Here is a 14354-nt window from a genome sequence, read left to right on the forward strand (position 1 = left end):
AAATGAATGGGGTCAAATAGAGAAACACCAAAGTGAATAAATAGGAAAATTAATCCAGTAACTTATAGTTAATGTTCATCTTGCTGCATTTAATAACATGTGTTGTAATTCTGCCACCATCATGTGTTGCTGGGTTTATGCACCAAAATTCACATCCTTTTCTGTTTTTTTATTCATTAGGTATTTGATTGGCACTTTAGGACCTCCATATATTTGTGTAAGATCATTTTTATGGGGGGATTTGGGGAAATCCCGTTTGCCTTCTTGCAGTCTGTGTGAAAAAAGACAATCGGCTCAGTTTAATCTCTGATTATGGTCGGACAAAACAGGCTAAACTCAGATTAAAAGACATGAAAAACTGCATCAAATCTTTCATGTGACTCATCAGACAAAACTCCCTGAAATGCTGGACTGTTCATAAAACATGCAGTTTTTTACATTTCCTATAAACAAAGAGTATTTAAAACAATAACAACTGAAAGGGAAATGTTTGTGGAGAGTGTCATAATCTGCCCTGTTACTGATCATTTTTCAGTTTTCACTGTCGTAGGGGAGCAAAATACATTTGGACCATTTCCTAGAATATAATTCATGTTGTGTAACCACGGTAGGAATAATATTATGAAATGTGATGTACAGTAGTGGGCTGAGAGTGTGTTTGATTATGTGTGTCAGGCCTGTTTTTATAGCACCATGACTCATCTCTCGCCTCAGCCTCCTGAGGAAGAACACCTACACGCATAATTAATGAAGTGTTCTGGCAGCAACAGCTTGAATGAGGCAATCTAAGATAAAATAGAGATTAAAGTGTATTTACATCTGGGATGGATCATATTTATACTTTTCATGCAGTGGAAATAAACACTGACTGAACAGTCTTCTATGCGTCTTCAACAGCTGTGCTTTTATTCTGAAAAGCTTCCGGTCATTTACAGGGTGTTTTCCCCCATAAATGCTACAGGATACCCTGCTTTATCATGCTTGTTTACTCTAATGGGGCCAAAGTTTACAAAATGAACATCATAATCATAATGCATAATACTGGATACGGAGGTCGTACAAACCCAATATTCTACATTTGAGACATCCCTGTATCTGTGCAACAGCAGAAAGGTTTTTGCCTCTGTGTGTGAACTGAAGCTGTGAAACACGCTGAGTGATGCACCGAAGCAACGTCCCAGAATCACTCTGCTTAAAAAGTGGTTGAAAAATATGATTTTTGTAAAGCACAAGGATGTGTGTATAAGTCTGTATATGTATATATATCTGTAAATATGTATAACTATTGGCATTTAGTGGGGTTCTAAAACCAAATGCAAATTGTAAGCTAGTATTTATGATATTCTTCCTTCTTTTTGAATGTTATTATTATTATGCTTATCATCATTAGCATCATCATCATCATTATTATTTAATTGTTTGTTTGTGCTTTTTTTCCTCTTTGTGTTATATTATTTTTACATGTTCAAAATACAACAATAAGAAGAAATTTCGAGGACCTGATAGAAAATAACCAGCATGTGTGTATCCACGTCAAACTTCAGCATAAGTGTCGTAATGGAAATGACATTTAAAAAAACTCTCTCTTTACCTCAACAGTCACGAGAAATGTCTTTTTTTCCCCCCACGATGTATTTAAGCACAAAGACAGCAGCAGTGATGACATCATCAGTACGTGCCACATTAACGATGTCAGCTGAATTAACATTCATTAGTATAAAGTCTCTCTGCTGTTTGGTTGCCACTCATATATACTGTATGTAATGATATAATAATTTGTCACCTCATTTTTCTAAACTTTCCATTGTTTATTGTTTGAAAACAATAAAAATATGTTGTGATGTTCCAGCTGACTCAGCATGAACACCAGAGGAGGAAGAACGTGCTCAGGATCCTGGATTTTCCCCAACGTTTAATGAAAAGCTGAATTTAGTCAAAAGGTTTGATCAGACATAACAAAACAGGCACGTTACATTTAAAATGAACGACAAAAATCAGACTTCACGGCTGTAACAGACGTGCAGAATCAGTGAGTGGAAGAAAAACATTCATTATTTCATTTAGACTAAATCTCTCAGGTTAAAAACAGACACATGTAAAGACATTAAAATAATTAAAAAAAAATTTTCTGGTTACAATTATTTAAGGATTAAAGATTCCAGCTATTAACATATTCAGTGCAGTTGGTTAATATAAAGAGACATTTGATCGAGTTTGTGTGTCGGCACTGAAGGCGAACAGTTTACGGCTCCACAGTTTTACTCACGTTAACACAAAACAACAAGATCAGGTCATTCTTAAAAAGCTCCTTTAAGGTGCTTTACAAATGTACCACTCACCATAAACACAAGAAAACAATATTTATATTTTCTCATTAAAAACATGACTTTGATTGAAGACTTGGTGCATGCTGGTGGATTAACCAGGGCAGCTGTGGCACACATCTGTCCAGCACAGCACGTTTAACACAGACTGCCAAAAGTCCTCCACAGTGACGTGAGACTGATGAAAGAACACCTTTAATTTAAGTTTCCTCAAGTTTAGTTGCTGCTAAAGTGGTTCTACAGTTTGGAGGGGGTACTTTATTTTAAATGACTGTATAAAAATGTTTGTTACTTTTTATGGTTGATCACAGCTCGTACAGGAGTTGTTTTGGTCCAGTTCTGTTGTTCTTCCTTAAACATAAAGTCTTTTATAATGACAAATAAAAATGTAAATCTGTAAAGTCAAAGGAACGATCAGTTTAGTTGAATTTTACTCTGAAAGAGTGAAAGAGCTTCGAGTGTTTTTATGCCCACAGCTCTTAAACCAACACCAGCAGGACGTGACTATTTGCTGGTTGTCCTGTTTCTGGTATCCGTGTGAGCTCAAATATTCATCATCCACCTTCAGGCTGAGCAGAAAGCTGTAGACGCGATGAGTCGGCAGCTTCAGGCGATGTTCTCTGTGACGCTCTTCCCATCAAATATAAAAGCATCTCCCGAAGGTCGTCTGTCTGTTTCCTGTCCGTTTCCATCTCTTTATTTATTCAGTCTCTTCCCTTTCCTCCGCTCCCTCGTCTCTCCTCTTCCTCCATCGCATTTCTGGCTCTCTCTCAGTCAACCTTGGTGCTTTTGTGTCTCCAGGGATAAATCAGCTCCCCGACAAACAGCTTCTTGACCAGAGCGGCCCATGAGTCTCTGGGGTAGCAGCTGTATGTCGGGGTGCGGTACAGCTGCACCACAGTGCTGCACTTCAGAGGGTTTATCTGAGGAAGAAAGCATCAAAATAATGGCTTACTGTCAGGAGGAGCACACACTGATGACACATTATTAGCACGCTGCAGTAGGAAGTAAGGTACAAATAAAAAAAACAAAACAAATAAACCTGCAGTTCCTATAAAGTCCACTAGAGGCGCCAGCAGTGAGTCGGTCCCCGTGGACTCCCACGTTAAACTTTACAGCAGATATAAACACGTTAACCGTCTCATTAAGTGTCAGTTTTACTTACTTAAGTGTTGTAGTCTTTAAGTTTTTGGTTCTTTTGTTTTTTATTGAGCTTCATCTGATATTTCCCCTCCTGAGTTCCTGGATCACAGCGGCGTGCCAAGTCTGAGTTTTCCTGTTCCTCAACCACCAGATGTGACCTCAGCATCTGTTCCTGCACCAAACCTGTCAGACGTCTCCTCAGGACCATCCGTCAGGCTCTGCTGCTGCTCGCCCTCCAGCGAGGTCCTGGCTCCACCCTTTTCTGTTTCCCTCTGCAGCTCCATCATGTTAGAGTTTTCTCCAGCGTTGGCTGGCTTATGGTTATTTCCTGTTTTACATTTTTCTTTCAGTGTCTTGTGTTAATTTTACTTCCTTTTTTTTTTTTTGATCGTCTGCCTCGCCCAGATTGTTCTCACCTGTCATGTGTGTTTATAGCCCCGTCTTCCTCTTCCTGTTTTTAGAGGAAGTCAGTAGTTTACCTGAAGTTTTACTAGATTGTGTCCTGCTGGAGCCTTTGGGTGAATTTTTAATGTGACCAATAATAAAGTTGCTGTGCAGTCAAGAAAAATATTTTGGCCTCAAATGTAACAAACTAAGTATTTAGCATTTAAAACAAGCAAACAGCTGGATGATCATGTAAATTTCATCCAGCTGTGATGATTTGAACACGATGAGGCTTCCTTGTAGCAGCCAATGAGGTGCCTCCATGTTTAAATCTGCGTGGTGAGACAACGAAGACCTGTGTGACCTCTTACCTCCATCAGCAGGTGAAGGGCGGTGCCCGGCTCCTCACACAGCACCTGGAACTTTACACCTTCTGAAAACGTGCACAAAGCCTCATGATGAAAACCTGCACACCTCCCCACACAGTTATTTAAAGGCTTTATAAAGACGGTTCAGTAAAGCGTACCTGCCAGTCTGTAGGGTCTGAAGATGCGGAGGCCCATGGCAAACAGCGGGAAGGAGTTGATGAAGTCCACGCTGAGGTGGAGGACGCCCTGGAACAGCACCACCATGAGCCGGAGCTGCACGACACAACAAGACCCGGGAGTTAAAAACAAACGCACCCTACTGCAGGTTTTTGGTTTTTTTTTTGGGGGGGGTAAAATTTGGCTCGTCAGACTGGATGAAAAGGACGACTTCCATCTGGTAATTAATATTTTGGATGCGTTCCCAGTTCACAGGTGAGCATCACACTTTCATTTCACAGGAAGCTGAAACAAAAAGTCCATGAAAATCAATGAAAAACACTAACAATCACTTGTTTTTGGCTCCACAGTATTACGCTGCTTTAGATTAAAGACTTTTTAAAAAACTGAGAACTGAAATCACACTTTATCAGAAGTATTCAGCATGATTTGACTTGGCTAAATGTTATAAAAGTCTAATAAACATTTTTTGACAGACTGTGTGATAAAATAGCAACGAAAAGACTGCATGAGACACATTTTAATTACATTCAAACATAAACCGTGTGTCTGTTTTTATGAAACTGAGCTTGACAGCACTGATCTCGGCTGTCTTATTTTCAGGAAACTGACTTCAAAAGGTTTTTAGATTTTAATAATGATAATAATGATAATAATAATAATAATAATAATAATAATAATAATAATAATGGATTGGATTTATATAGCGCTTTTCAAGGCACCCAAAGCGCTTTACAATGCCACTATTCATTCACTCTCACATTCACACACTGGTGGAAGCAGCTACAGTTGTAGCCACAGCTGCCCTGGGGCAGACTGACAGAGGCGAGGCTGCCATATCGCGCCATCGGCCCCTCTGACCATCACCAGTAGGCGGCAGGTGAAGTGAAGGCGTACCAGAGTGAAGACCAGGTAGTAGAGGGCGGTGGTGGGCAGCAGGAACAGCAGGATGGTGAAGAGCAGCGTCCCAATGAAGAGCTGGAAGAAGCACAAACACAACAACACTCAGAGAAAATTCTCTGCATCTCTAAGAATTGGTGAAGATTATGGTGAGAGTCTGAGGCTCTCGATGCCTCCTCTTCCTCATGATAATTCATTTTTTAAATAAATGTAAACATCTTGGTATTAAAGCTCTTGAGTTAGTTTAGGTTTGAAGCTCCTGTGATGAGGTTTCAGATCAGTCTCAGCATCCAATCGCTGACAAACGTCCCTCTAAAAGGGGGCGTGTCTCCTCCTCCCAGTAGGAAATTAATGCGCAACCAAATAAATCAAATTACGTTTGTTTATTCAGAACATTTTACACCAACCGGAGTCGAGCACAGAACAAGCAAAATCAGGAATAAGTGCAAGAAACCCAGATGTGATACTCCCAAAGACACAACATTTAAAGACTGCTCAGTAGCAATCTATGAATGCCTTTAAAGAGCCAATCAGCAGCTGAGCCTGGAACCATATGAGCCAATCATGCTGCAGAGCTCATTCACAGCTCCTAAAGCTGAGTGGAGGACGATGCATTCACCGTTCTCGACGCGGTAACAAACATCTTTCTTTGATTTCTTTGCCTCCCTGATCCTGGTTCTGCTGGAGGTTCTTCCTGTTAAAAGGGAGTTTTTCCTCCCCACCCTCGCCAAGAGCCTCTCACAGGGGATCGTCTGATTGACGGCGTCTTCTCACCAATATTTAAGGTTCTTTATCTTATAAAGTGTTGTTGTGAAATGGAGCTGTATAAATCAAACTGATATCAGTGGTGCTCAGATATACATATAGTGAGGAAAAAAGCTTCCGAATCCTCATTTTGGGATAAATGTACCATTTTTTTTTTAGCAGTTTTTAAATAAGATTTGACTCTTATCTACATTTGTAGAGACTCTTTGTCTCTACAAATGTAGATGTTGAATTCATGGATCTCTACCTGTTTATTCTCACAGGCGTTTGATGAGATGAGACTCAAACTGTGGGTTACCTGGTCCACGTCGTAGGAGCAGGAGTCCACTCTCTGCCGCAGGACGTTCCACTTCTTCCCTCTGAAGAGCCTCCAGAGCGACGAGAGCCCATAGATCTTCAGACAGTACAGCCTGACAGAGACACAAACAGGTGATGAGTGACTGCTTAAAAAGAACAGGTAGATATCTGACACAAAGACAGGTTTCATAGAAGAGCTCTGCAGAGGCCTGTTCAGCTGGTAAACCACCAGCTTTATGCGCAGCACTGACAAATCATTTCAAGTGTAGTCACAGAAAAAGCACCACGAGCTGTAATAGGAGCAGTCATTAATGACACACTCAGTCTGTCTGATAAAGACTAAGAGAGACAGAGAAGCTTTCCGTTTGAAGCACAGCGAAGCTTCTTCGACTTTTATCCTCTGCAGAGCCGAGCTGTGTTCACGGCAGGAGATATTTTTAGACCCGGGCGCGCAGATTTAATAATAATAAAAAAAACTCAGACAAAAAGCTCTCAAAGCGAAGAGCCGGCGGAGCATAAATATGTGAGGAGGAAAATGGGTAATATTTTACTGTGCACCACGGGGCGAGGCACTGCTATCTTTAGAGAAAATACATAATTTAGTCAATCCTTCACGACAGCACTCAGACTCCCGTCACACCACACGGCAGACTAACAGACCTCATTTCTCCTGTTAAAGCCAAAGCAGGTGAGTGTACCTGAGAGCTGACTGAACAGAACCAAGATTTAAGAAAATGAAGATTTAAATGTCATCGAGCTCATCTTTTAATCCTCAAACGGGATTCAGCAGCGATGACGTGTTGTTTCTGCAGCTGAACACGTCTTCAGGTTAAAGATTAAGGAGAAATACTCATTAGTCCTGTGATGCTCTGCAGTTACTGGCTAACCTACTGAAGGCAGCAACATTTCCTGCTGCAGAAGTTTCAGTTTTACACGCTTGTGCACAAAATATTGTAAACACGAGTCATCTCCAAACCAGATGTTTGCTTAGTTTGAGTTTGACAGCAGCAGCCTGAGAGGACGTATGACAGAGTCATCGGTTCATCTGCAGTGTGGTGTTACAGGGATGCGAGCATGCTGTCACTTTTAAATGGTAAGAAGTGCTAAATAAAGGCTGCCAGGGTGGTACCAGAATTTAACTTGACCCTAAAATCTTCCAGAACCAAAAAACTCATCATGAACGTAAGAATGCCCTAAATCTGATCCATGCATGATCCTGCATGGAAAGGGCCCTCAGCACCCACACACATGAAGAAGGCCCAGCAGAGGCTCTACTTCTTCAGGGTTCTCAAACAAAATCAGCCCGTCCTCCCACTGCTGCTCCATCAGCACCACAGAAACCATCACCAGGTTCCCACCACCCTTCCTGGAGGACATTTGGAGGCACCGCTGCCTGATAAGAAGCACCAACAGAACCACGAACTCGTCCCTGATAATACATTTAACTTTCCTTTGTTCTTCTCTGCTGTATATATATATGTTTATATATTCATGTGCTTGTATATTTTCTGAGGATATTTTAATACATTTGTATTCCTTATTCTCACTTCCTTTCATTCTACTTTGTTCAAAGACAATAAATTCATCTGAAAAACAATTAATTCATTATATTAGAATATTTTGCAACAAAGTGTTGTGCAAAAATCTTAAGGCACCCTCATTTCTTTATATTTGTTAGTGAAATGTGAAACAGTTGCAGGGATTAACGGAAACGTGTGCAAACACAAAGAAATACAGTATAAAATTAAACAGAATAAGTTAATATTTATTATTATGACCACCTTTAATCTTCATCACAGCCTGAACTCTGAGGAAACTTTGTGTCATTAGTTGAAGTATCCTCAGGAATAGTTCTCCAGCGTTCGTGGAGGACGTTCAAAGCTCTTTGGATGTTTCTGCCTCTTGTTCTGTTCTCTGTCAGGACGATCTCACGCTGCTTCAGTAAATCTGAGGTCCGGCTCTGAGGAGGCTGATCCACGACTGATGGTGTCCCACAGGTGTGTTGGCATCGCTGTCAGTTCATAATCGTCAACACTGCTGGTTAAACTGCAGCCCACATGTCCATCACTGATGCCCCGTCACAGACTTTCAGTCCAGTTCTTGTGTAATTTTCATACCTCAGCCTTTCCTCACAGTTTTCCTTGGCAATGGCTTCTTGACGGCCGCCCTTCCATTGAGACCATTTCTGATGGCACGTTGATACTGAAGGGTCACGTTTCACCTTCATCTCTCTCTCATGGTTTGGACCCTCCTCTGAATCTTCACCATCTTCTCACAGTCAACAATGACTCTGTTCAGCAGCACAGTGTGAGTGTGAACATCTAAAGCAAACAGGCCTGCAGAGCAGAGCGTGCACCAGCTTCCAAATGTCCAACCCTGTTATGTAACCGTGACGTCAAACAAAACATCCTGCAAGTCAGATTTGGTTCTTTTGTGAGTGGCTGCAGAAATGAATTATGATGCTCTCATCTTCATCTTTCAGTTTTCACTATTGTCCAAAAGGTATTTTATAGTAAATTTACCGCCTGTGTAAAAGTTTTTATGTGTAAGATTTTAAATAGTTTCTTTTTGAATGAACTGCTTTTAGCAAACATCCCAAATATGATCTTAAAACCCACCAATTTGGCCTCCATCACCTCAGTCCAGTCATAAAGGCGATTATTTCATTATTAATAAATTCTCATTTCTAGACCATTCTCGGGCCATTTTCTACCAAGAAGTTTTTTTCTAGATGCACAGAGGAAGGAAAAGATTTGAAAGCACTGCCCCCTGCAGGTTATCAGAAGTACCTCCTCTCACAAAGCTTTACCGCGTGCTTATTCAATAAGGTGGTGAGATGAAAACTAAAAAAAGTCCTAAACAGTCCACTCATCCAGGTCCAGAGGCAGACTCGTCCTCAAACCCAGCAGAGAAGACTAATCTCTGCGGAGAGTCCTGGGTCTGTCCCAGGGTTTCCTCCCATTAACACCTCAAATGGCTCCTTTTGAGGTGGAGGAGCATCACTTTCACTTCCTCACCATCCTCGCTCTCTAACCCTGACACCCACCATCTCATTCTCTCCTCACAGCTTGAAGAAATCAGCAGCTTCACCTTCACACAGACACTGTGCACATCTGTCGGCCTCATGCTCCAGGCCTTGTTGCCTTTACCGATCAGAATGAGCTTTGCTTCATAGCGGAGTAAAAGCTGTGCGTTTCTAAGACATACCTGGCTCCGTAGACGTAGAAGCAGTAGATGTGGAAGGTGAGCAGGGCCACCATGTCTGACAGCAGCGAGAGGGCAAAGGTCAGGCCAAGGCAGGCCGACAGACCTCCGTACCACAGGATCCCCTCGATGAATGGGGACATCAGGTGGATGTAGCCTGGATGGAGAGACCAAGTATCACAGTGAGAGTCAGCACAAGCTTCTGTGTCACTTTAGCGTGAAAAAGATTTAAACAAATTAAAGGAAATCTCAACACTACAGAAAACCTGATACTCACTGATCCAGAGGTGTATGTGGTACAGGAAGAAGCGGCCCAGAACCTGGTCCAGGGCCCGGTTCATCTTCAGCCCGGCTGGAGCTCCCATCAGCCACTGCAGCAGCTCCTCCAGCTCTTTAGCCACATGCTGAGGAGGAAGCGCAGGAGTTTAATGACAGAAGAACAGAAGCTGAAATTACACCAAATCCAGTTGGTTATTAGCGACTTAATGAGGCCTGTCGGCGCTGCGCAGGGCGCTGAAGTCTCTAAATTTATAACATGAAGAGTTTTTGTACCTTCAGGCTGTTTCCACAACATGATCCAAACACATGTCTGAGCATCATTTGTTCACTTATCAAGAGACTGTTTTTGTTTTCAAACCTGGAGTTTCTATAAAGCAACAAGCTGAAATTATTAAAGCTAAACTTTTTCACGTTTTTCCGATCCAGCGCGCAGCATCCTCTAAACTGCTTTTCGTCTCCTGGATGAAGCAGCAGTAATGTCTGATTATGCCCCTTTGATCGTCTCTTGCTGGCAAAAGATGCTCATGAAGTGCAGGCAGCACAGGTCATTGGGCTGTGCCCCTCAGCAGGCTTCTGGAAGTTGGCCAATCAAAATAAAGTTGGTGTTTTAAAGAGACACGAACTAAAACAGCTTGTGCGAGACAGGAGGGCTGCGTGAAGGCCAGCATGAGGTACACATGGATCCTTTTTTTAAACAATGAATCATGCAGAGCTGCTTTTTCCAAAAGTGAACTGCAAAAACAAAACCAAGCTCATATGTCATGATGGCGATTCTACATCAAAGACACGACCATGAACCTGTAAAACAAAGACCAGTCTGCGAATCAAGGACATTCATTCAGCTCCAGCATTACTCAGCTCCTGAAATTTGGTCCCTCACACTTGCACACAGCAAAAATCTCCACAGAGCAATAACTTACATCAGCTGCAGGCATCAGCATGTTAGCCAGCGTGGCGATGTGGTCGTCTCTGTAGAGCCACGACATGAGCAGGACGCCGAGCCCCACGTCCACCAGGAACGACACCAGGATGTTGCCTTTCCTGCCGACAGACATCAAAGCGGAGACGCGGCGTTACAGTCGGCTCGGTTTCAGCAACAGTTTCAGTACAAACCAGGTGAAGCTCCACTTCTTCACCAGACGCCCACCTCATGAACTGCTTATGCTCGATGGCTGGTTTGGGCGAGCTCAGCGTCCTCATGTGTTCGGTCCTGTAGCTCATCTGGACACATGTGGACAGTTTACTGGACAGGAAGCGCAGCGGGTAAAGACTGAAGATCCTGCATGAAACAGAAGAGACAGCTTAGAGCTTTACAGCCGCTGTCGGGACTTTCTTACAATAAATGTTGGACTAATAAATAAGAGCAAAACAAAGAAGGAAGCAGGAAAAGTACATCGCTTCTTCAATTCAAAAAATAATTTTTATCCAGCTTTGCATTACTCCAAGTCTGTGGAGTAATGCAAGTCAGTGGAGGTGAACAGAGAGCCGAGTTTGAAAGCAAAGCTGTCGATTCACCGGCTGAGCTACGTTCTGACCATGAGACCAACAGAGTGAGTCTGAGGATACAAGCAGCAGAAATGAGCGTAATGATGCTGCACCTCCAGCTGGGGTTGTACAGCATCTGACTCGCTGCCTCAAAGCTGAGGCATTTCGGGCATGTAATAAAGCGTAACTACCTCGAACTTAATCCAGTATATAAAATTATCTCTCAGCTGTAGCTTTCTTCCTCTTACCGGATGCTGCAGAGCCACGTCCACAAGGCGAGCAGCCAGCTGATGAGCACGCACAGCGGCACTGAGGCCTGTTTAAGCAGCTCCACGATGATGCTGGCCTCCCGGCCTTCAGACTGCCAGTGCGTCGACTTCAGCGGCCCGTCGTCGTAGCGATCCAGGAAGAACAGAGGCTGGCTGCGCGCTACCGTCTGGAACACCTGCAACAGGAAGAGGAGGAGCATGTGAGAGATCACCAGCTGCCCACATCAGGGATTGGACGCATGTTGGTGGAGGAGCTGATTTGAGAGCTTTGCACCAGCACGGAGACATCACCGTTTTTTTCTCCTCTCTACCTGTTTCAGCTCAGACGGCGGCTCGGTGTTGAGGTCAGGATCTCCACTCTCAGTGGGGTGGAGCTGCGACAGCATCACCTTCCTCTGCTCATAGTGGACAAAGATCACCTTCTCCTCCTCCTCATCATCATCATTTTGCTTTTTTGCTTCCTGCTGAGTTTCTTGCCCATCTGAAAGTTATTCAAATCAGAGCACAGAAACTTTCAAATTAAATGAAGGACATTTTATTGGACATTTAAAAACAGAAAAGAAAAATAATCTTAAAAACAGAAACAAACTGTCAGATAAAAAAAAATGAAAGACAGCTGTGAAAAAGGAGAACTATCATTTCAGGGTCAGCAGGCTTAAAAGAATGGGAGGAGCTAAAGCAGCTTAGTTCAGACAGGATGAACTGCTAGGCTGCACCAATGCCCTGTTTAAGATAAATGAGGATTATTTTGAGCTGAGAATCATGCAAAGCTACTCTAGCACAGTCCAGAATTAAAAAAAAGTACGGAAAAGAAAAGCCAAGGAGGAAGCAGATTCCAGTCTGAGGATCTTACTTTGGTTCCGGTTGACGACCTCACAGATGAAGCCCATCTTTCCCATTTGGCGACTGACCTGGAGCCAGCGCTGCTGGGGGAAAATGGTGCTGAGGTCCCTGAGGAAGCTCTCCAAGCTCTCCTGACCCTCTTTAGGCAAACTCCAGGAGCCGAGTACCGTCAGCTCCACCCCGCTCTGGGCCTGCATCTTAGAGACGAACACAGAGGACGGCTGAGGGACTGACGTCTGGCTCACGTTGCTGAATGGATTAATCTGATCATCTGCAACCTGACTAAAAGTTTTCCTCTGCATTGTGTTTAATTCAAAAGTCAAATGTGACACCTATTGGACAACTTGTGCTCTACAAAGACTCAGCTCCCTCTTTATAATCACCAACCTGCTGGATGTACTGTTTGACCTGCCCGGGGATGAAGGGGTAGTGAATGACCGCCAGCACCACGGCTGAGTCATGACCAGAGATCCAGCGGCCCACCAGCAGCCCGCTCTCCGCCCGGTTACAGCACTGTGGGAAGAAAATCTTCAGCACCATGACTGCACTGTGGCTCAGAGTCCAGCAGCTCTGATGATCTGAGGGAAATAAAACAAGCAGAGGTAAACTTTAACTTCAGTTACAAGTTTACAGTTACCGCCCTGACGGAGAAATCCTTCATCACAGATACGCGTGCTGATTAGTGCGTGCAGGTCCCTCATTGGTGTCCACACCTTGGTTTGAGACACTCGTCTAACCCTGGAAAACTCACTGCCAGCAGCAGATATTACAAAAGTCTAACTTGGAAATCAAAGAATTCTGAAATAAAATTTATGTGAACATTTTACAACAGCAAAGATGGCGGTAAAAGTAAAGCGTTGAGGAAAAGCCTTTAAAAAAGTTTCAGCCAGTGTCTTAAAAAGGTTTTAAAGCCTCTTCTCTCTAACCTCTATTCTACTGGTGCTTTCCTGACATGAAGCCCAGCATGGCTTCAAGGCTCAGTTTCCCAGACATGGATTAAGCCTGGACCTGTTTTCAGTGGGACACATTCACGGAATACTTCTCCTCATTTAGGAACAGGTCTAATCCATGTGTACGAAACAGACTGCATGTGTGTATATATACACACAAGAGTAACAGTAACCAAGTACGAAATACCCGCCGAGGGGACAAAGAAGTCCTTATTAATGAAAAATATCCCCGCGTTTCCCTTTAAGTGCTACGGCAGGAAAACCACTCAATTTTCCATTTTTTGAACGGAGTTCGGCAACAGAATGGAACAGGGTTAGAGACGGCTGTCCTCATTTTTTGCCCTTCAATCAGAAACCCGATTGGAGCACAACAGGAAGCCCCGGGGCAGGGATGACATTGATTTCCGAGACCACGAAGCCGGTCAGCTGCAGTTTTATCTGCAGTGTTATTACAGAGTAACCGCGGGAACATAAAGAAATTACCCAGCACGTCAAAGAGAAGAGTGACACCCCAACCTGCTGGTTTATTATATCCCCCACCTGACAACCACCTCAAAGTTCTTCGCATTTTTCATTATTTTTCGTTAAAAGTGTTTTAAAATCAATGAACTGAAGCTCGAACAAACAACGGAAAGATCAAAGTGTCTAACATCACTGCGGAGACGAGACATGAGTGTTAAAAATGCAACTTTTACCTTGTTTAACACGACAACAAGAGTTCACCTTCCCTCCGCAGCTAGGTGCAAACCGTCGGCGCCATCTTCGTTGTTGACAGTCCGTGCGATAAAACGCTCCGGAGAGAAACACGCGTTAATGGCTGTGCTGTGTTCCTCTTACTGCGATTAGATTTCAGTTTTTGAAAGAATTAAAAGTCTCACATATTTTTTTTTACCAAAGTTTTTTTTATTTGAAAGGGAACTCTTTCAATAGAGAATATTAATAATGTTATTTTGAAAAGTCACTATA

General features: G+C 43.0%; 1 protein-coding gene across 1 annotated transcript; it reads right to left on the minus strand.

Moving 5' to 3' along the window:
- Positions 1–1895: 1895 nt before the first annotated feature.
- pigq (phosphatidylinositol glycan anchor biosynthesis, class Q) lies at positions 1896–14192 on the minus strand. The gene is made up of 14 exons (XM_084925071.1): positions 14084–14192; positions 12826–13016; positions 12449–12635; positions 11907–12076; positions 11575–11771; positions 10989–11120; positions 10762–10882; positions 9840–9966; positions 9566–9719; positions 6360–6471; positions 5294–5374; positions 4378–4492; positions 4223–4284; positions 1896–3247 (listed from the first exon to the last, which is right to left on the minus strand). The coding sequence occupies exons 2-14, from the start codon at positions 12976–12978 to the stop codon at positions 3095–3097; spliced, it is 1764 nt and encodes a 587-aa protein (XP_084781197.1). The 5' UTR covers positions 12979–13016; positions 14084–14192; the 3' UTR covers positions 1896–3094.
- Positions 14193–14354: the final 162 nt, after the last annotated feature.

This window comes from Perissodus microlepis, chromosome 4, assembly GCF_051167445.1.
Source record: "Perissodus microlepis isolate ML-2025 ecotype Zambia chromosome 4, ASM5116744v1, whole genome shotgun sequence".
NCBI classification, from domain to species: domain Eukaryota; kingdom Metazoa; phylum Chordata; class Actinopteri; order Cichliformes; family Cichlidae; genus Perissodus; species Perissodus microlepis.

What these genes read in the sequence shown, in the direction of transcription:
- pigq (XM_084925071.1), bottom strand. Translation starts at nt 12,978, where the DNA reads ATGGTGCTGAAGATTTTCTTCCCACAGTGCTGTAACCGGGCGGAGAGC. An exon ending in GCTCCTACGACGTGGACCAG is followed by an intron (nt 5,375 to 6,359) that starts GTAACCCACAGT and finishes TGCTTCTTCCAG; the next exon opens with CTCTTCATTGGGACGCTGCT. An exon ending in ACTACCTGGTCTTCACTCTG is followed by an intron (nt 4,493 to 5,293) that starts GTACGCCTTCAC and finishes TGTGTCGTGCAG; the next exon opens with CTCCGGCTCATGGTGGTGCT.